This window comes from Myodes glareolus, chromosome 8, assembly GCF_982192425.1.
Source record: "Myodes glareolus chromosome 8, mMyoGla1.1, whole genome shotgun sequence".
In the NCBI taxonomy this organism is placed as follows: Eukaryota; Metazoa; Chordata; class Mammalia; order Rodentia; family Cricetidae; genus Myodes; species Myodes glareolus.
The window spans coordinates 72,650,471-72,670,865 of record NC_142033.1 but is presented as its reverse complement, the minus strand read 5'-3'; the positions used below and the strand labels follow the sequence as shown (position 1 = coordinate 72,670,865).

Genomic DNA, 20,395 nt, shown 5'->3' with positions numbered 1-20,395 from the left:
CAGGCATTGAACTCAGATCAGTAGACTTGGGAACAAGTCCTTTTGCCCACTGAGCTGTGTTCCTACTCTCTAATGTTTTTATAAGACGATTGTTGGCTAAAGCACTCTGCACATATACCAAAAGAAAATGTGAGATTATAGCAAGCAAGAGAATTTTTGCTAGATCCAGCTCTGCCAGGACCTTGCTCCAAAATTTTCAGCCTTTTTAACTTTCTGTAGATTGTGTAAGCTGAGCTAAGATAATTGCTCATAAAATAGGAAGAAACATTTGCAAATCGCATATCTGATAAGAGCACGTATTTAGCTCTATGAAGAAATCTTACTGTTGAGTAATGACTTAAATTTTAAAAATGAGCAAACATAGTGGATAAAGCAAAGTTCTCACTATGCAGACTTGAGGACCTGAGTTCTGATCCCAGGATCCCCCCACATAAAACCTTGTTATGGAAGGCTACCTGTAGCCCACCTGTAATCCTAGCACGTGGAAGACTGAGGCAGGGTAATCCCCAAACAGCTGGCTATCTAGACTAGTCAAATTGACAAGCTCTGGATTGGGCAGGAAACCCTACCCCAATAAAATAGAGACACCATAAATGTTCACCTCTGGCCTGTACACATACTTGTGCATGTGCACCTACATGCATTCCAAAAACCAAAACAATTTGAAGACTTTCTTCAGATAAGATACACAGATAGCCAGTAAGCACATAGGAAGGTGTTCAGTGTCTTTAGTAATCAAGGAAATGCAAACCAAAGCCACTGGGACACACTACTTCCTTCTGCTAGAATGGGGTGGGGAGATATGGAGAAATCAGAAACCCTCAGGTGCTGTTGATGAGAATGAAAAACAGTGGTGCCTCCTTTTGAAATACCCTAGGCATTAGGTAGTCTATACAAGGTACAAAACTTTCACAATCCCATTCATAATTGCCCCAAAGTACATGCAGTCTTAATGTGTGTGCATAACAGTTATTAATACAGGATTTGTAGATGATTTTTTTTATCATCTACAAAGAGAGCAGAGCACTGGTATATGCCACATCATGGATCAGTCTCAGAAATAACATTAAGCCAAAAGATAGACAAAAACTATTGTTCCATTTGTGTGAAATTTCAAGAACAGAGACGGAGTCATGGCCGATGCTTGTGTCTTGAGGGATGGCCATGATGTGGTTATGAAAACACTCTCTTATAGATGGTGGTAATGGTTTCACAGCCTTGCAATTACAATCAAACCTCCTGAGTGTTATCTTTTGAAGGGGGTCTTAGAGTATGTGAATTACATAAATAGTAACAACATTCCTTTTTTTAAATTGTGAGTGTTGACTTGACTGACAAATGAGGTGACCTCATGGCCAGATCTGTTGGTTAGCTGTGGTACACAGCGCTCTGCATACATGAGCAGTTGTTTTAAAGTTGGTTCAGTGACCGGGTTAGGAGGCCAGGCATGGTCAATGACTCAGATCACATCATCTCCGCCTGTGCCCCTTCCTCATCAGTGATGTGAAGCCCAGACTCAGAGGAGTTGCCCATCACATATGTGTACTACATTCTTTCAGGGCCGCTGTGAACTTGTGTATCTGGAGAGCACTGGGAATGTTACATGCTCTGAGTTAAGATGACTCTGGTTTTAAAGACTTAGTACAAAGTGGGGGATGGACACCGTGTCCCAGCTGGATACAAATTGGGATCTTAAGTGTTCTGCAGTTATTCAGCTGATTGAATGAGACCCGCACCAGAGAGGCCATCAGCTCTACTGAGGACTGACTCAGTCATCCAGAAACATGCACACAGACACCAAAGTCTTTGGCCAAATCAAGATTCTGCCTAAGAATAACCACTTTCTTTTACAGTTTTCATTTATATTTCCTTACAAGAAAACAGCATTGTAGGTCTTCCATATGTCGTTTTGGATGGCATTCCTGCTGATACTCTGGCCTGTTTTGAGAATAGGATTTTGCTATCCTCATTTTAAATTGTTTGTAAGCATTTCACATTTTCCCTGGAAGGAGTCGTGCTAGGTGTGTATATTTCCAGTGACTTCCTTCCAGTCTGGCTTCTGTTCTCTTTCCTAGGTTGTTGTTTACAGAGCAGGGTTTGGTAAAGAGCGTTGATGAGTTTTCTTCACAGGTTGTGTGGTTTGTGTCATTTACAAAGCTTGTGTCCTCCTAAAGGTCATGACAATGTCTTGTTTCTTCCTCAAATGATTAATAGACAGTGTCAGCTTCTGTTTTTGAATATATGATCTGCTTCAAGGTGGTCTTGATAGATGTATTAGGCATGACTTAGTTTTCACTACTTCGAGGTGAGTTTCCAGTCCTGCTATTGTCACTTGCTAATTTCCCTTGACCTTGTGGCTGGACATATATAGTTAGTGTGGGGCTCTATATGTGGTTTCTCCACTCTCATTTGGTCTATATCTAAGCTCAGACCAGCACCTTGTTAAGGGAATCACAAAGGTTTATAGTTACTTTTTTTTGTTACGGTTTGGTTTGGTTTGGTCTAGGGTAATGGTGTTGAGATGGGATCTGATGCAACCCAAGCTCAAACTCACTAACCACCTGCCTTGGATTCCTTGCCACCATGCTAAGCTAGAGTATTAAGTCTTGGTATCAATTGTTAGTTTCTTTTGCCTCAACTTACTATGTAGTCAAAAAGGATCTAATCTTGAACTTCTGATCCTCCTGCTTCCTCCTCCTGAGTGCTAGGATTGCAGGTGTGCACCACCACTATGCAGTTGGTTTATGCAATGTTGGGAACAAATTCCAGGGTTTCATGTACTCTGGGAAAGCACTGTCTGTACCAGCTGAGCCACATTCTACCCTGAAATTTAAATTTTTTGTAGTAAAAGCACAACGTAGAATTGTTAAAGTGTACAATATGTGTGCTCTTACTTGTATGTACCCTCATGGTGCATGATGTCTCTGGAAAACTCAGTCTTAAAGAACTGAAATTCTGCCATTAGAGAATTACTGTGCATCCTACTTTTTTCTCTGAGAGCTTGTAGTTTTTAAGAGTCTTGTTTAGTAGACATTGATCTTTTTAGGAGTCTTATTCAATGACAGTTTTGTCATTTTGTGGTCAGCTCATCTTACTTAATGCCCTCAGATTTCATCCATATTTTGGTATGTGGCAGTATTTTCCATTGTAAGGCTGAATTATATGTATATGCTACATTTTCTTCATTCGTCAGTGAATACCCAGATGGCTACTGTTGGGGTTGTAGTAAACATGGTATGCAAACATCTGGTAGATTGGATGCAAACTCAGAAGTGGGCCTGCTATCATATGTGTTTGTAGTTGGCATTTTCTTTGGCTGCCAGCCAACTCCCAAATAGACACTTATTATTAATTATGAATGCTCAGCCTTAGCTTAGGCTTGTCCCACTAGCTCTTTTTAACTTAATTTAACCTGTTTCTATTCATCTATGTTTTGCCTCAGGGCTTTTCACCTTTCCTTCATTCCGTATGTCCTGCTTTCCTGCTTTCTCTATGTCTGTTTGTCTGGCCCCTAGTGTCTTCCTGTCATTGTCTTTCTTTTCTTTATTTTCCCCTGAGCCTAAATTCCTTCTACTTACTCTCCCTGCCTGGAAGTTACTAGTCCTCCTTCCTAGCTACTGGCCATGTAACTTTTTATTAAACCAGTCAGGTGCCTTAGGCAGGCAAGGTAAAACAACAACACATCTTTATATAGTTAAACAAATGCAACTTTTGTTTTGTTTTGTTTTTAGATTTTTCAAGACAGAGTTTCTCTATAGCTTTGGAGCCTGTCCTGGAATTCACTCTGTAGACCAGGCTAGCCTCGAACTCGCAGATATCTGCCTGCCTCTGCCTCTGCCTCCCAAGTGCGGGAATTAAAGACATGTGCCACCATTGCCCAGCTATACAACACATCTTTACATAGTTAGACAAATATTTTGCAACACAAACGCAACTCATCTTTGCATAAATATTACACATTTCCCCCTTGTCTAAATAAAAAGAAAAGTTTTAGCTTTAACATAGTAAAACTATACTCAAGAACGCTTATAAAGTAAGAATTGTATTTACACTATCCAGTCCATTTGCATTTGACAAATTCAGAGAAAATACTCCATTATCTGTCCTATCTTGATGAATCCAAAGTTGTGTATCTAATTTACTTTCTATCCTAACTTGTATTACCATTCCAAAATGATCTTTTTAGACCTCAGATCATTTTCTTAGGTAAAAGTTTAAGCTTTTATGTTTCTCAACCTTTTAAACTTTACATTTCTATGTAAGTTTCTTTTCTGAATTTGGTAACAAGAAAAACTGTAACTATCTCTTCTTCAACTCCATCAGAGACCCAAGAAGGATATAATATTACATGAGTAAACAGGAAGTGCAGAACAAGCAACTTCCAAAATTATAGAAATGACTGAGAGGTATCTGGCTGCCTGGACAGTCACCCAGAGTTTCTCTGCAACATTGGGGCATCTACCTTTGGTTTCCAGGCCTAGAATATCTGACAGACTTTTATATGAAACATTAATTTTGAAGGACTGCCACACCTTAGCTTGACCAAGTTTAGGAGTCTTTTTCCTTTGTGTTCTTCTTGTCCAGTTTGTACAATATACTGTCAGTATTTGAGGCAAGGGCAGTTTCTTGTTCAAGTGACTAGCTTTACCACAATGAATGCGAACTCCATATGGAGGTTCTTCTACACCCATCATCCTTTTATAAAGTAGATTGGTACTGCCAGGAACAAACATGTCTCACTGTCATGAAAAGCATTAGGTTATTAAACATCTTAAATGCCATATTCTGTAGGTCTCTGAAGTGTTTGAATATGACCTATCTATCTAAAATATATCTCTATTTAACCTTGTAAACTTACCTAATGTAACTACAAGCTTGATTATTATAGATCAGTAGCTACTAACCTGTATTTTTTAATTATCCTAAACAGAAAGAATAGTTTTCAAGAACTAGGACTTTATATTACATTTTTAAATGAGCTGCATAGATAGCTTAAACAAGAGTAGAAAAATATATATGGTATAACAAAAGTAACCTTAAATTTGTGTCCATATACAAACATCCATTCCAGTGTAAAATATTTTGAGATGAATAATTGTCTTTTTAGTCCTATATTTCTGTATTCCCACTAAATGATGACAAACATCCATAACCCACTGAATGACCAAAACCACCTACCCCATTTCTTGGGAATGTGGGCATTTTGTTCTCTAGACTCCTTCCTGTTGTCAGAGGGTGACAGCATCCCCAGAGGACCCTGAGAAAATTGAGATAATGGTCAAGTCCTAAGAAAACTAGCAATAACATTTTTTTATCTAGTCTCTGTGTAATGGGAAAGTGCAAGGCTTATCTGAAGTCCTGGCTAGAATGGTCTGTGAGGCTGGACCATCTCAACTATCTGCCTTGAAGTTGTTGTGACTGTAGAACTCTGAGGAGACTGCAGCAACTGTTGTTTATAGTAATCCTCTGGTGGTTCACCATTAACAGTGTCATTCCTATCCTCACCAGCAAGACACTTTGCTAATACATGGTGTGATTTCAGTGTGATTTTGTTGTTATTTAGAGACAAAGTCTGTATACCTCCCATTGGCCTGGAACTTGCTGTGTAGACCAGGCTTGCCTCTGCTCTGTCTCTGGAAAGGGGCAAAGAAAAGAGGGCTGTTTTCCAGGTCTGGGAAAGGTATGGGTAAAAGGAAGAAGTTGGTTGGGAAGCTCCTTCTTGATTGTTAACTACACTATGAGATATGTTCTAAGAGCCCCTGAGAGTAGTCAGCTACTTTACCCATTCTCTAGTCTTAGATGAGATGCAGGCACCTGGCCTAGGCCCTAGGAGGAGCAGACCATTATGCTGGAGCCTGGGAGAGGGAAGGTAAGCTAAAGAAGGGAGTAAAGAGGGGTGCCTGACAAGCATGTGTCTAAGTCTAACCAAGGGAAGTTGACACTGGGCTATTCTAAGGTTAGACTCAGGCGTGATGGCTGGCGGGGAAGAGATGTTCAGTGCAGAACCCCAGGAGGACACTCAGCTGACAGTATTAGGAACTGTCACAGTACCTTTCAGGTCTATGCCATCACATTAGCCCAACACAGACAACAATTATGGGTTAATGCAGGATGTAAGAGTTAATAAGAGATCTGAGCTAATAGGCCAACCAGTTTATGATTATTGTAGACTTCTGTGTGTTTCTTTGAGACTGAACGGCTGAGGGTCCAGGCGGGACAGTCAACATGTAAACCATTTGCAGTGCAAGCCTTATGCTGTGCAGCCTTCTCGTAGATTCTGCATGGACATTGTGGTTTTGTTTCATGCCTCACTTCAATATACTCGGTCTTGGATTTTGTTTTCTCAAAAGATTCTCAACAGAGCCATGAACTTAGAATAGATGACTATCTACCATCTCTCTAGATAACAGTTAGATGGACACCCTGACCTGATGGAACTGATGGAGTTTTGCTGTCATTACCTGTGTTGGTAGACCATCTCAGTAAGTGTGGGACAATGTAGATGTGTTAGTCCCAACAGTCAGCTGATCCGCTGACAGATTTTATAACACTTGAAGCCTGCAGGTGTTATATGCTAGGTTTCACTCAGGGTCTTCACGGGGCATAAGACTTGGCAGGATTCTGATTCTGTTGAGAGTCTATTCACATCACCCAGTGCCACCTAGATGGAGCTTTATGTACAAGTTTATAATTACATTTTCATATTTATCGGAATATAATTTTATATATTATAATGTATGACAGAAGGGTTTTGTTTTTGTTTGTTTTTATTTTAATTTTTATTAACTTGGTGTTGCTGTATTGAAGGAAAGTGTGGGTCCAGGTCAGAAGGGAAACCGTCCAAAGGATGGCCAGCAAAAGGGAGAAAAGGTAGACTGTTGCGTTGTGTTGGGAGTAAGGGGGCTAGTGGGACTGCCTTTGCTCACTAAGTGCTCCTGCCTTGTAGCCTGATGTTTTTGTTTTGATTTTTAAAGAGTTGCTTATATCATTTTATATGTATATCTGAGTGTATGTATGTGTACCGTGTGCATGTAGGGTCCTGAGGATGCCTCAAGAGCATGTCACAGCCTTCCTGAAGCTAGAATCACTGCAGTTGTGAGCCACCTGATATTGGTGCGGTGAACTGAACCCAGGCTCTGTATAAGAGCACCAAGTGCTTTTAACAGCTAAGCAACACCTGGTGGAATTTGTTAGATGTTGGTTGTGGGGATAACCCATAACCACAGCTGGGAACTGGTGTTTTCCCTCTTGGGAGCCCAGTATTTTTTTCCTATACTTGGGACTGAATCCCAGAGCCTGGCAGCACATGCAGGTGTGAGTCAATGTCTCATCCACCATGGCAACAGCTCATTCTTCTGATAGCATTGCTCCTGACAGAGGAGTTTTAGCAAATGCTGCTTTCATTTGTTTTGACTTTATAAACTTTGTATTTTGACATAATGTTAGGCAAAACTAAACCCTTTACCTTAGGCCATAAAGAACAGGAACCTGTGTCTGCGGCCTACTGGTAGTATTTGTTTTTTCTTGTTATTGCACAAAATAGGCTTGCTAGCAAGACATTCTTCAGGCATCCAGCAACACCCAGAGAAGATATTCCTGGCCACAGGTTGGGCTGTGTTGCATCTGGGGAAGCTATGTACATGAAGCCTCTAACTACATACTCCACTGTTTGGTGGGGTGGAATGCATTGTGGTTGAAGAATATATGATTGATTTGCCTGCCAGAATTCTACCTTCTTGCAGGATAATCCTTAAATTGGGTAACATATAGGAGTTTGACCTGGCAAAGGTACCAAGTGCTGTCTATGGTGGCTCAGGGACTTGGTGGCTGCCAAAGTCTCACACTGGGTCTTATGTCTGTCTATTCTCCCATTAGCTTCGTCCTAAGAGTCTGCAATAGGAAGGCATTGGACAAAAACTATTTTGAATACATCTTTCCCTTGGGTAGATAGAAATAGAGGAATCTCTCTTGCGTGCGTGCGTGCATATACATACATATCCCACCCCCACCCCCTTTGGTGAGAAGTGCTGAATCCTCAGGAGAACATATCCATGAAGACAAACAGTGTTGGCTGAGCAAGGTAATGCAGGTTGCCTTGGCCACCCATACTGTGACAGACTGACTACTTAGGAAGCGTATCACAGAGCCTCTAGAGAGGATGCTACAGCTACCTGGCCCAGGAGCTGCACTGGCCACACTAGTCCCTTGTTTCTTATTACCCTGTTGAGTTATTTGCTATTTGACAACTTCTCCCATCTTCATTTCCAACACTGCAGGATTTCCTCGCTCACCAGTAAGCAAGAGCTCATGTCTTGTCTAGTGGAATTTACCTCTTGTACCAGTGAAGTCTTAGGTTAGACAGGAATGGGTACACATTGCATGTTCCTGCCTGAAGCTGCCTGCCTGAGGAGTACAGTCAACACAGGACTGGAGAAAAGTGGGTTTGGGATTGGGGGAAGTAAACCTAGTCCTTTTCCCATGCCTGTTGTCTTTATATTACCTGCTCTTAAATAGCCTAGGTTTCATAGTGAACCATGTCTAGGTCTGTTTACATTCCTGCCTTTATCAGGCCTCACCATGAGCTTAATGACTGGCTGGTGCAGGGTCCATGAGTTTGCCCATGTTGCTGAGTGGGTTTAAGATCACAGGTGTGGGATGCACATCTTTAATCCTTTCACTATGGAGACTGGATCTCTGTGAGTTCCAGGGCAGCCTGGTGTACAGTTTCAGGACAGCCGTGACTACACATTGAAACCTTGTCTCAAAAAAGAAAATGAATGAATGAATGAATGAATGAAACACTTTTCCCACAGGTGAGTTTGCTGTGACAGCAAAGTTGATCCTAGCAGTACTTGACAGTAGAGATAGGAGCCATGGCTGTAGCCTTGCTTGCCATAGAGGTGGGGCATTTGCTCAGGTACAGCTTAGTGTGCTATGCCAACAGTCATGGGCCAGGAAATGAGAGAAAAATGTGACAGTGATGTTATTAGGAGGCCACTTGTTGGTTCCCAGCTGCTCAGCAGCTCAGACCCGAAATAATCACACAGAAACTATATTATTTAAAACACTGCTTGGCCCATTAGCTCTAGCTTCTTATTGGCTAACTCTTACACATTAATTTAACCCATTTCTAGTAATCTGTGTATTGCCACATGGCTGTGGCTTACTGGGTAAAGTTCTGTCTGGCGTCTGTCCCTGGTGGGGCTACATGGCTTCTCTCTGACTCCACCTTCTTCCTTCCAGCATTCAGTTTACCCCGCCTACCTCTATTCCCTGCGCAGGTCCAAGACAGTTTTCTATATTAACCAATGGTATTCACAGCATACAGAGGGGAATCCCACATCACAGTGATTTTCTGGAAAGACAGAAAATCACAGTGACTTGACAATTCTTTACATAGTGCTTACTTTGTAATTTTTCTATAGGAAATGGTAGTTTTGGTTTTTTTTTAACAATTAGGATAATATTTTTCATGGAGGAGAAATGTTAATGTGTGTTTTTAATTTCTTTTTTTTAAAGATTTATTTATTTATTATGTATACAGTGTTCTGTCTGCATGTCTGCCACCAGACCAGAAGAGGGCACCAGATCTCATTATAGATGGTTGTGAGCCACCATGTGGTTGCTGGGAATTGAACTCAGGATCTTTGGAAGAACAGGCAGCGCTCCTAACCTCTGAGCCATCTCTCTAGCCCGTGTGTTTTTAATTTCATATGAAATATGATGGCTTCACATTAACCTGAATGATATGAAGCTATTTGGACCCACCCTGACTGCCCTTCCTAGTGTTGTCTTTACCTCCAGTTTCCCAGGACTTGATGGGAAGGAAGTCTCTTTCTCTCATCTTCTTTTTTAACTGTTTGTTTTTCTAGATAAAAAACTTTGCTGTTATTTTGTCTGTATACACTTTTTTTTTTCTTTTTTTGTAAAAAAATTGTGGCTTAGCATTATCCAAAGACTAGGGCAGCATGTGTCTTAGTGCCAGTCAGTCTCACTTCCGGGCTCTGGACCGTGTCTAGTCATGCTTTGTAGGTCCTGGTCCAGGATGCTTGGAGATGTTTTTAGAGCTCAGGGTCTTAGACTGCCTTTACTAGATGTGAAGGAGACCCATGTGCTGTGCCTGGGATGTATCTGTGCACTGAATGTCAGGGCTGAGATTCTTTCTGCCTTTTCTTGTCTAGGTGCCCTATGAGACACTGAATAAACGCTTCCGAGCTGCCCAGAAAAACATTGATCGGGAGACCAGCCACGTCACCATGGTGGTAGCTGAGCTTGAGAAGACCTTGAGTAGTTGCCCAGCTGTGGACTCTGTGGTCAGCCTACTGGATGGTGTGGTGGAGAAGCTGAGTGTACTCAAGAGGAAGGTTTGTCCTCTGCAAATGGGCCCTGGCTGGGAGATCAAGATGTAGGCAAACTGTGGGAAAGCTGTCCAGACCTCCTGCTGCTAGAAAGAGAACTGAAAGTGTCCTAAGCCCCACCTATGAGGAAGCTAGGGCTTGCGGACTCTGATATTTCACCCCAGAACTTCCTGGAACTGTCCAAATGACCTAGCCACTGAGGATGACCTTTAAAGATATGAGTAGTCCTTCAAAACAGCTTCCCAAAGGGGTTAGAGAACTCAGGCAACAGAAGAGAATCATTAGTCCCAGTCCCCATAGGGGTCAGATGTAAGAAAAGGCCAGGGACTGCACCTGCCTAGGAACATTGTCTGAGTATGAGAGGTTATATTTAAAAGTCAGACCAAACATGACACATGCGTTTAATCCCCACATTCAGGAGGCAGAGCCAGAAGGATTTTTGTGAGTTTGAACGACATTCTGGTTTACATAGCAAGCTCCAGACCAGCTAGGGCTACACAGTTGGACCCTATCTCAAAGTAAAGTAATTAGAGTCACTTTATAGTAAATAATAAGACAAGGAAAGTACAATAAATTTCAAATTTTAAGCATCTGACAATGTAGCTTAAACCAAAAAAGATATGCATACATTTTAAGCCTTATTCTCAAATGTGCTCAACAAGCATGTGAAGTAGTGGGTAGTATGTCATGTCCCTCTTAGTAATTACTGTCTCACACAAATTCACACCAAACAGATGTAGAGCCTGATTTCTTCTATTTCTACAATATAGTCCAACAACATCTTAGCTTTTGCCTTTGCTTGCTTGTCTTCTTTCAAGTATACAGAAGAGGTTGTAAATACATATGTTTTCATTGCTGCTGGTGGACCAATCATCTCAAGTGTGTTTGCTGTGACTTAGGCAGTAGAGTCCATCCAGGCTGAGGATGAGAGTGCCAAACTCTGCAAACGTAGGATCGAGCACCTCAAGGAGCACAGCAGTGACCAGCCAGCAGCAGCCAGCATGTGGAAACGGAAGCGCATGGACCGCATGATGGTGGAGCATCTCCTGCGCTGTGGCTACTACAACACAGCTGTGAAATTGGCTCGCCAGAGTGGCATTGAGGTGGGCTCTTTGAACTCTTAGTCCCCTACTTAGGAGTGAACACTATCGCATTCCCTTTCGTTCCTACCTGTTACGGTGCCCCAACAGTCACTGAAGATCACAGGATAAAATTAACTTGCTTTTAGCCAACTTGAACTTGTTGGCCTTGCGGTGCCTAAGGAGGCCCGAAGGTTGGTGTTTTTGACAGGAGCTCCCTGAAGTCAATGACATGCCCATGGGAAGGTATTGCTGCTTTCTTGCCCCTGACCAGTGACCGCTATTTATAGTTACTGCCACTAGACATTGAATACCCAGCCTGTGCATGGCCACCAGAGTGTATCACTGAACCCATGGGTTACCACATTTTTTATCTTGTTACTTCTTGTAAGCCATTATTATTTTAAAATTTTTACTAAATTTATCATACATGTTATGACATGTGTAGAAGTTAGAGGACAACTTTGGAAGTCAGTTTTCTCTCTGTCATATGAGTCCTTGGATTGAACTTGGGTTGTCAGGCTTGGTGGCAAGCATCTTTATCCAGCTGTGCTATTTCACATCATCCAGGCCGTTAGTTTTAATTGCATTGATATTAGCTCTAGTCTGCTTTTTACGATTGTTTGTCTTGAAATAGGGATAGTAGGAGTCTTATTACGATTTCTTTTACTTTAAAGGCTGTGCTGTGTCTGCACCATGTTCAGCAAGTTCCACGTGCTCTGCCCAGCCATGTCTCTGGAAGGAGCTTTCTCCCTTCTCTGGTCATTTCCTGCATGTGTAGTGTCCAGTGCTTGGGATGTGATGCTAACTAGGACCATTGTCATGGGGTTTGTCAGAAGAAACATCTGGTCCCTGTAGATTTTGGCCAGAGCATACATACTACACCCGACTCAACTAGGAATTAGCAGTTCTGTGCTCTTACTCTACTTGTTAGTTGAGAAACCGTTTGTTATCGATATGTTTTATTGGAATCTATCCCAGAAATTGTGTTTTCAGGCTGATGAGACGGTTCAGCAAGTAAAGGCACACTTGTTGTCAAAACTAAAAATAAAATTGTTGTTGTTGTTTGATCCCTATGAACTACATGGTGGGAAGAGAGAACTAGCTCCTGCAAGTCATTTTCCGACCTCTGTATATCTGCCCATTGATACATACATAAATCAGTGTGATTTTTAAAAATTTCCATTTTCTTCAGGTAGTTTCCCTGCCTTTCTCATAATGTGCGTACATCTCATTGTCCCAGCCACTCAATTCTTGCTAATCTTGCTGGACACTTTAATGAAGAGGGACCGTGACCTTGTTTGAACCCTCCAGAGCTCAGCAGATTTTCTGTCTTTGGCCCTTCTTAAAGAACACAGGCACTGGGGAGAGTATTGTATCACACACACAGACACACACACACACAGTGGAGGCATTGTGCCCTATGCTGAGAGCTTGAAGAAGGTTGTACACTGGTTTGTGGTTTGTTTGGGGTGATACTTTAATTGCTGCACCAAAATGCCTGACAAAAGTAACTTAATGAAGAAAGGTTTAATTTGAGAGTTACAGAAGATAGTCAGTCCATCATGCCAGAGAAGGCATGGCAGCAGAAGCAGGAGGCAGCTGTTTATGTGTGTACACAGTTAGGAAGTAGAAATGATTACCGGGACTCAGTTTGCATTCTCTGTTTTCAGACTTGAGACTTGCGGCCCCTGGAATAGTACAACCCACATTTACGATGAATCTTCCCACCTTTAAAATTTACCTAAGCTAGGTGGTCCCTTACAAATATGCTGATATTAATTTTCATGGTGATTCTAAATCTCATCAAATTGACAAGGTTAACCACAGAGTGCCTGTACCCTGTGCTGGGAGCCAGTCCAAGTAACAGTCTGGTTATGATCCTTGTTGATCTTTCTTTATCACAACAGGATGGGTCTGGTTCCCCTAACCAGTAGGCATCTGCCACATGTAAGCTTCCCAGTCATCACGGACCATTTCTGCTCCTGGAATCTTATTCCCTGGGTACTGTCTATGAGCAGTGCCCTAGACAGGTTGGACCAGAGGCAGGGGTGCAGTAGGGCCAAGCCTAAACTCTGGGTGGGAGGCTGGGGTGAAGAGGGTAGAAATCAGTTGCCCCTGCTTGTAGGCCACAGACATGTTGTGACCTGAGCTGCCCCTTCCTCTAAGGACCTTGTGAATATCGAGATGTTCCTGACAGCCAAAGAAGTAGAAGAATCCTTGGAGAGGCGTGAGACAGCCACCTGCCTTGCCTGGTGCCATGATAACAAGTCCCGACTCCGGAAGATGAAGGTGTGTGGGCTTTCCCAGTTGGACTTCTGGTGAGGATGGGGTCTCTATTGAAGGAGAGGCCAAAGTTGAGTAGCTGTGCCACCTCTCCACGACCTCATGCCCTCACCTACTTGCAACCTTTTGGTTTGGTGATAGTTTGTAAGATTGAGTTGTTGGATGTGGGGTGGGGTTCGAGTGTGTGGGTGTTGGTGCTTTACCTTTAGGTAAAAACCCTGCCTCTTGTGTTGGTTTGGTTCAGGAGTGAAGTATGGAGTCCCATCACACATGCAGCATGTTCATGCCCACTGCACTTAAGAGTTGAGGCAGCTGTGGGTTTCCCACTTAGTCAGGGGCTATACAACTCTGGGGTGTGATGTTCTACTGAATATACACTTTATACTTTTAAAACATTATTTCAAAGTGAAACACAGACTACAGACCTTAAACCTGCTCACTGAAAATTATCGTCTTAGGGCTTTGTAGCAGAAATGTGTTAGTTTTCATTAGTAGCCCCTATTTCCACCAGAGAAGCTGTATTCTAGACTGAATGCTACTTTAATACATCAGGTTGAGTTTGTTGGGGTGCATGTAGTCACCAGCCAAGAGTGACACTCTGCCACTCAGGACTGCCAAGGTGAGCATGAGATGAAGATGGAACAAAAGAGTAGAACCATCAGTGAGGAGCTTGGTACAGAAACCCCCAAAAGGGAAGCCAGATGATTCGTTACATAATAGTCTGGCCTACTCAGGTTCCACCTTCACTCCCTCCCACAGAAAACACTGGGCTTTTATCTTTCGTGAAGTGATCTCCTAGGCAGTGTGTTTACAAACTTGCTGAATTTACTATGACTGGTCCATGTGGACCAGGGGTGGACACTGTGGATAGGCAGTGCTTGAGAAATTGAGGTGCACGGGGCACCAAGATAAGATCTGTAAATTAGCTTAGGTCTCTAGACTAGACAGGACACAGAAAGAACAACCTGGAAGCCTTTTGTCTAGAAGTCACACAGAATGGTAAATTCGGAGTCTCCAGCTGCTGTAGAGTGAACAGGGTGGCCAGTCATTCCTCTATATGACTTGGTAGATACATGTTTTAGATTTAGGTCTGGAGGGTTAATTTGCATGACAAACAGGCACTCTGTATATTGGTAAGGTGTTTGAAAGTTAACTGTTAGGGAATATTGCTCCTAAATAATAAAGACAGATTTAAGGTATATGCTTTATGAAACAAAACTTTCTGCTGGGCTGTGGTGGTGGTGCACACCTTTGATCTAGCACTCGGGAGGCAGAGGCAGGTGGATCTCTGTGAGTTTGAATTCAAGGCCAGCCTAGTCTACAAAATGAGTCTGCAAAGCTGTCTGCAGGACAGCCAGAACTGTTACATGGAGAAACGCTGTCAGGGTTGAGGATGAGTACTGCTTTTCCTTTAATACCTGCTTTTAAACATCCTCCTGGTGCTCACCAACTATAGGAGGAACGGTGTTACTTTGCAACTTAATGGGGCTCTAATGTGCAGATTCACCTTTCAGTCCTGCTTTGTTTCCTGGTTTTAAAGGGAGCAGAACACTCACATGCACCTCTTCATCAGTGGGGCCAGGCTGCTCCTAGGGAGCCTTGGGCACCCTGTCTTTTCCTGATAAGCCTGCCACCCACCACTCAGTCAGGACAGTACCTGCTCTGGCTTGAAATGTACTGTTTCCAGCCTGCTTGACCCTCAGCCTGGGCACGGGAGGGCACAGTGCAGGGATCAGAGGAGTGGATATCTCTGTCATCTTCCTACACAGAATTGTGAAGCTGTGGTTACACTGTATTGGTGGAATAGAGTCAAAGCAGCTGGCGATGGAGTATGCTTTGCTGGAGTTACATTGAAATGGGCCATGGGGATTGGGTACATAGAGGAGGCTAGGTAGGAAAGAATGTGGCACTGGAGAATTGAGTAAAGTCTTATATGTTCATGAATGATTTACTTGCCATGTGAAGTCTGTGCTTTTGTAATACGGATTCTCTAAAATCGATGACCTATGATAAATAGTCTTAGACTAGTTTTTCATATCCTCATTCCTGTTTTCTGTCAGGAAGTGTTTTATGTGTCCTGAAGCTGAAGGTTTTGAGTAGCTTTTAGGGGGACATTGCCTCAGGCTAACCTCAAATTTACTGAGGCCCTGCCTCAGCCTCCTAGGTGCTGGTTTTACAGGTGGCTCTGTACGTGCTGGGCAAGTGTTCCACTGTCTGGTGCTCAATGCCTGGGGATCTTTAGATTATTACTTGCAAAGAAAGGTGCTTTCTGTGTAATGTGGTAGCAGGTACTATTCCTACTGGCTAGCCTCCAGTCACAGGAACTTCTGCCTTCATTGGATTGTAGTGCTGGTTTTAGAGTCAGCTTTGAACTTCTATGCCGATGGCATCTACCAGCATACCCTGTACTGTCCCCAAGAGCCGCTGTGGTGCTGATCTCAGATCTTCCTTGCAACTGCAAATCTTGAAGCTTCTGCATTTATGGATGCACCCATTCTCTCATCTCCTGATCCCCCAGCCTGGACCTTATAGTCTTAACAGGAACCTTAGCTTCCTTGGGCTTATTGCTCTGGGTATTTTTTCCTTCTGTCCTAGGGCCTTTGTACTATGCCTGTTTCTGCCTGGAACCTTCCTGGACATCTTTTCAGTCTTCCATCTTTTGTTGTTGTCTTAGTGTTCCGTGTCAGCACCTTTGAGGTGCCACATTCTTGCTACCTCATACCCACTTGAGGCACTGTCCCCTTCCACCAGGTATCAGTCTTAGATAAACAACTTGTGGACATTTTTACAGAGCAACCACCAGCTTAGGCAGCATGGCTTACAATACAGACAAGAAGTATGCTGAGTTGAAGCCTGGTGGAGGTGGTAGAGAGGAAACTTTTTAAGATAAGGTCTCTTTACATAGCTCTGGTTGTCCTGAACTACTCACTCTATAGACCAGGCTGGTCTTTAATTCACAGGGATCCGCCTGTCTCTGCCTCCTGAGTGCCGGGATTAAAGGTATGCGCAACCATGCCCAGCTAGAGGAGACACATTTAGAGGAAGAATTGCTTTATGGTATTCATAGACAATAGGATCTTGACTGTAGGGGACTTGGAAAACTCTCTAGGGAGTTGGCAGGATTTCCTCATACAGTCACTTAACCTTACCCCATGGACTCTGGGAGCTAATGACAATCCCTGTCTGCTGCCCATACAGATGTCACATGACTGCCTTCGGGTATTGAACTCACCATCTGCATAATGCATTAATCCTGCTGGAAGAGGACTGTTGCCCATTAGAATAGAGACTCTGGCCATAGCATTGCTTCTCAGTGCCCATGGGGAGGTCCTGAGTTTTAATGATAGAACCTATGGGACCTGTGGATCCTCGTGCCCGGGTGTCTAGGCCATCTGACTGCTGAAAGGTGGCACCTTCTAACCCTGTCTGTGTTTGCCCTCAGAGCTGCCTGGAGTTCAGCCTCAGGATTCAGGAGTTCATTGAACTTGTTCGGCAGAACAAACGCCTGGATGCTGTGAGGTAAGAGGCCATACACAAGGTTTTTTTTCACTCAATTGCTGTTGCTTTTTCCCTGTCGTCTTGGTCAGAGTACTGGAGAGGGAAACACACATGTTGGGGCACTTCTCATCTGATGGCTTCAGTCCTACATGCCAATTACATTTCTGTGTTCTAAGTCAGGGATTGAAGTGTCCCCTGCTCCACAGACAATTTCATGTAGCAGTTTAGACCCTCATAGTTGTCAAGTAAGCTAGATTGGTGTCCCAACCACCCATGTAAACCTGTGATCAGGGCTCTGGGGCCCATCTTCTCCACCTGGGACATAATCATGATCTTTAAGTAACAGGTTTGCTTCAAGGGGCTGGCCCTTGGTCAGTTCACACTTCCTTGGTCTGATGCTTCCTTCGTGGCCATCTTAAAGCATGCTTGCATCAGGAAGTATACCTTAGGGCTTTTTACAGGTATATCTGAGCTTCCAAGGTCTATCTCTGCCCTAAGAGGACTTGGGCGGTCCCGAGTGGCTCTCTAGCAGTCCAGCATAAGAGTCGCCCTTTTTTGCCTGGAGTGTTACAGAGAGTATCATATGCCAGTTTCTGCTCCTTTCCCTGAAACCACTGGCTTTCAGTAAACTTTGTGAAGCCTTCCTGGTGCCTACCAGGTGTCTCAGTGCCTGTAGCTGGGATTTTCCAATTCTAGCTTTGCCAAGGCTCCTGCCCAGTTAGTCCTGGAGTGTGAGCAGGGAAGAACACTGAAACAGTGAAAACGTGAGTTGCTGCTCTCTAGACATGTTCTGAGCTGGTGGCATCTCCCAGCATAGGCACTGAAGGAATATATCTTCCAGAAGACTCAGCAGTGACATGTTCCACCAGAGAAGCCTGGGTTGGGAGCAGAGAATCCTGTTGGTCCAGCCCAGCCTTAGCTTTTAGTGAACCCAGGACTGCTATTCCCTGGTAGCATGGGAAGGTGAAGGTAGGTATGATAGAGCTGGCTGTGAACCTTACTAGCTGCTGTCACTTCACCTTAACTCATACATTGTAAAGGGAAAACATGACATGCCTACATGTGTGTTTGCCCTCCATTGATTATCAGGGCTTAGAAAAATAAGATAAAAAAGAAACACAGAATATAGCATCAGGAGGGAGTTCCCGTGAATGCTGAAAAATTGCCTACATTTAATTCCCATTTCTTAAATACCCCAACTCAAAAAGGTAGGAGTAAGATCAAAACAAACAAACAAACAAAAAAACTGCATTAACATGAGACAAGGAATGAGCAGATCAGTTGAAGGACTGTGGGCTACATTCCTAGTTAAACATTCTGTTGGCCAAAACATCACAACTAATGCTCACACCCTAGACCAAAACATTCTGTAGGTAAACCACTCCCTGTGTGGAATCCGTTGTTATTTCCCGGAGGGAGTAGGAATCTAGTTGGATCCTTAGACTTTTGTTTGATGTAGAAACAGATCTACTTTTTAAAACCTGAAATACTAGGTCTGGCTATTAGCCACACCTGTTGTCTGAACTGTTAACAATAACCTTGAAGAAACAGAAATAAGTTCCAACCTTTAGTCAAAGCAGAATGGACCTGTTAGTTGGTTCCCCTTCTTTCTAGCCCTTGAGCGCGTAGACAAGTGCTCTACCATTAAGTTAATTTCTCCTCTTCTCATTTCTATTTTAAGAGACCTGATCATGCCAGGAGTGGTGGTATATGCTTCCAATCCTAGTACTTAGAAGGCAGAGGCAAGTGGATCCCTGTGAATTTGGGGACAGTCTGGTCTACATAACAAGTTCTAGGCTAGCCAGGGCTACATATAGTAAGACCCTATCTCAAAAAAAAAAAAACAACAACACATTTTGCTGCCTCGTCCTCAGCTTCCTGAACAACCCAGAGTTTTGGAAGGGCCATTGTGCCTGGTGCTTGAGACTTGAGACTTGACCTGTGTCAACTGCAATGTTATAGGGATTGTCACTCTCCTCAGACTGGGGGCTGGCTGGTTGGTTCAGGTATATCAGTCTCTGAGTATCTCACATTTATGTTTGCAAAGAAAAATTGGTGTTGCCGTATGTCAGTTGCCAGTTTTATCACTGTAATGTATTCTTGAGGCAAACAACTAAAAAGGTGAGCAAGTTCATTTTCACTCTGTTTTCTGTCACTTGGTCTCCTGTGTGGCACCTGTGATGAGGAAGAACATGGCAGAAGTATATAGTGAAGCACAGCCGCTTAATTCACAGCAACCAGGAAACACAGTGGCAAGGGGCCAGTATGCCACTATCCCTTCAGGAACACACCCAAGTGACCTAACTTCCTCCAGTGGACTCCACCTTCTAAACTTTCTGCTACCTCAAATCGTGCCATAGCTGACAGCCAGGCTTTCAACCTCTAGCTCTTGGAGACAATAAAAAGCCAGACTGTGCTTTGTTTTTCTTTTACTGTTTGTGATGTTCATTAAAGCAAAATTGGTTCTTTTACCCTGGGATTAAGATGTCAGAGTCCTACACCTGGTACTGGTCTTGGCTCACTGCTTCTGTTGAGTGGCAAGCTATGTAGAGTAGTTGGTTGTATCCTAAACCTGGGCATACCTCTCACTTCCTCTGGCTTTATGGCCATCTTGCTACTTCCTGGGGGCTGCTTGGTGACATTGTCTACTAATTTTATTCTCTATCTAAGCATACATACCCATTCTTACCCCAAGGCTGCCTCAGGTTCCCAGGACTTTCTAGCTCTTTTTTTCCTGACTTAGTACAGGGTTGACTTACATGGTGACTTGATTCTTGGGTTCTGCTGTGTCACTGCCACTGGTTAGAGGGACTGGTTCTGCAGGAGGGACTTGGGAGACTGTGACAGTGAGTGAGGCCTTGTGGGAAGATATGAAGCCTTAGGTCTTCAGGGCTAGTGGCCAGTGGAGGAAAGTTCCATACTCCTCCTGGCGGCCCAGTCCTGAGATAGCCATGTGCATCACATGTGAAAGCTCACAGCATGTGTTTACTTGTACATGATAGGCTAGACAAGCCTTGGAGTCCATCTGTGGGCCCCAGTTGCTCCAAACAACTTAGAATTAAAGATGTTGGACTCAAGTCCCTGGGACTGAGTAAGCACTCAGGGCAAATGGAATTACTTGAGGGCTCAGGCAATAATTTTAGCACTAATTGAACCCATTTTCTGATATCTTGA

At 43.3% G+C, this 20,395-nt stretch overlaps 1 protein-coding gene across 3 annotated transcripts in view; it reads left to right on the top strand.

Moving 5' to 3' along the window:
- The window catches only part of Maea (macrophage erythroblast attacher, E3 ubiquitin ligase), a 37,964-nt gene that overhangs the window by 12,588 nt on the left and 4,981 nt on the right, over window positions 1–20,395 (top strand). For all 3 annotated transcript variants that reach the window (XM_048461691.3, XM_085692058.2, XM_085692059.2), the window contains exons 2-5: window positions 10,182–10,364; window positions 11,258–11,461; window positions 13,607–13,729; window positions 17,166–17,242. In XM_048461691.3, the coding sequence (XP_048317648.1) occupies window positions 10,182–10,364; window positions 11,258–11,461; window positions 13,607–13,729; window positions 17,166–17,242 (587 nt within the window). The remainder of the gene's footprint in view (window positions 1–10,181; window positions 10,365–11,257; window positions 11,462–13,606; window positions 13,730–17,165; window positions 17,243–20,395) is intronic.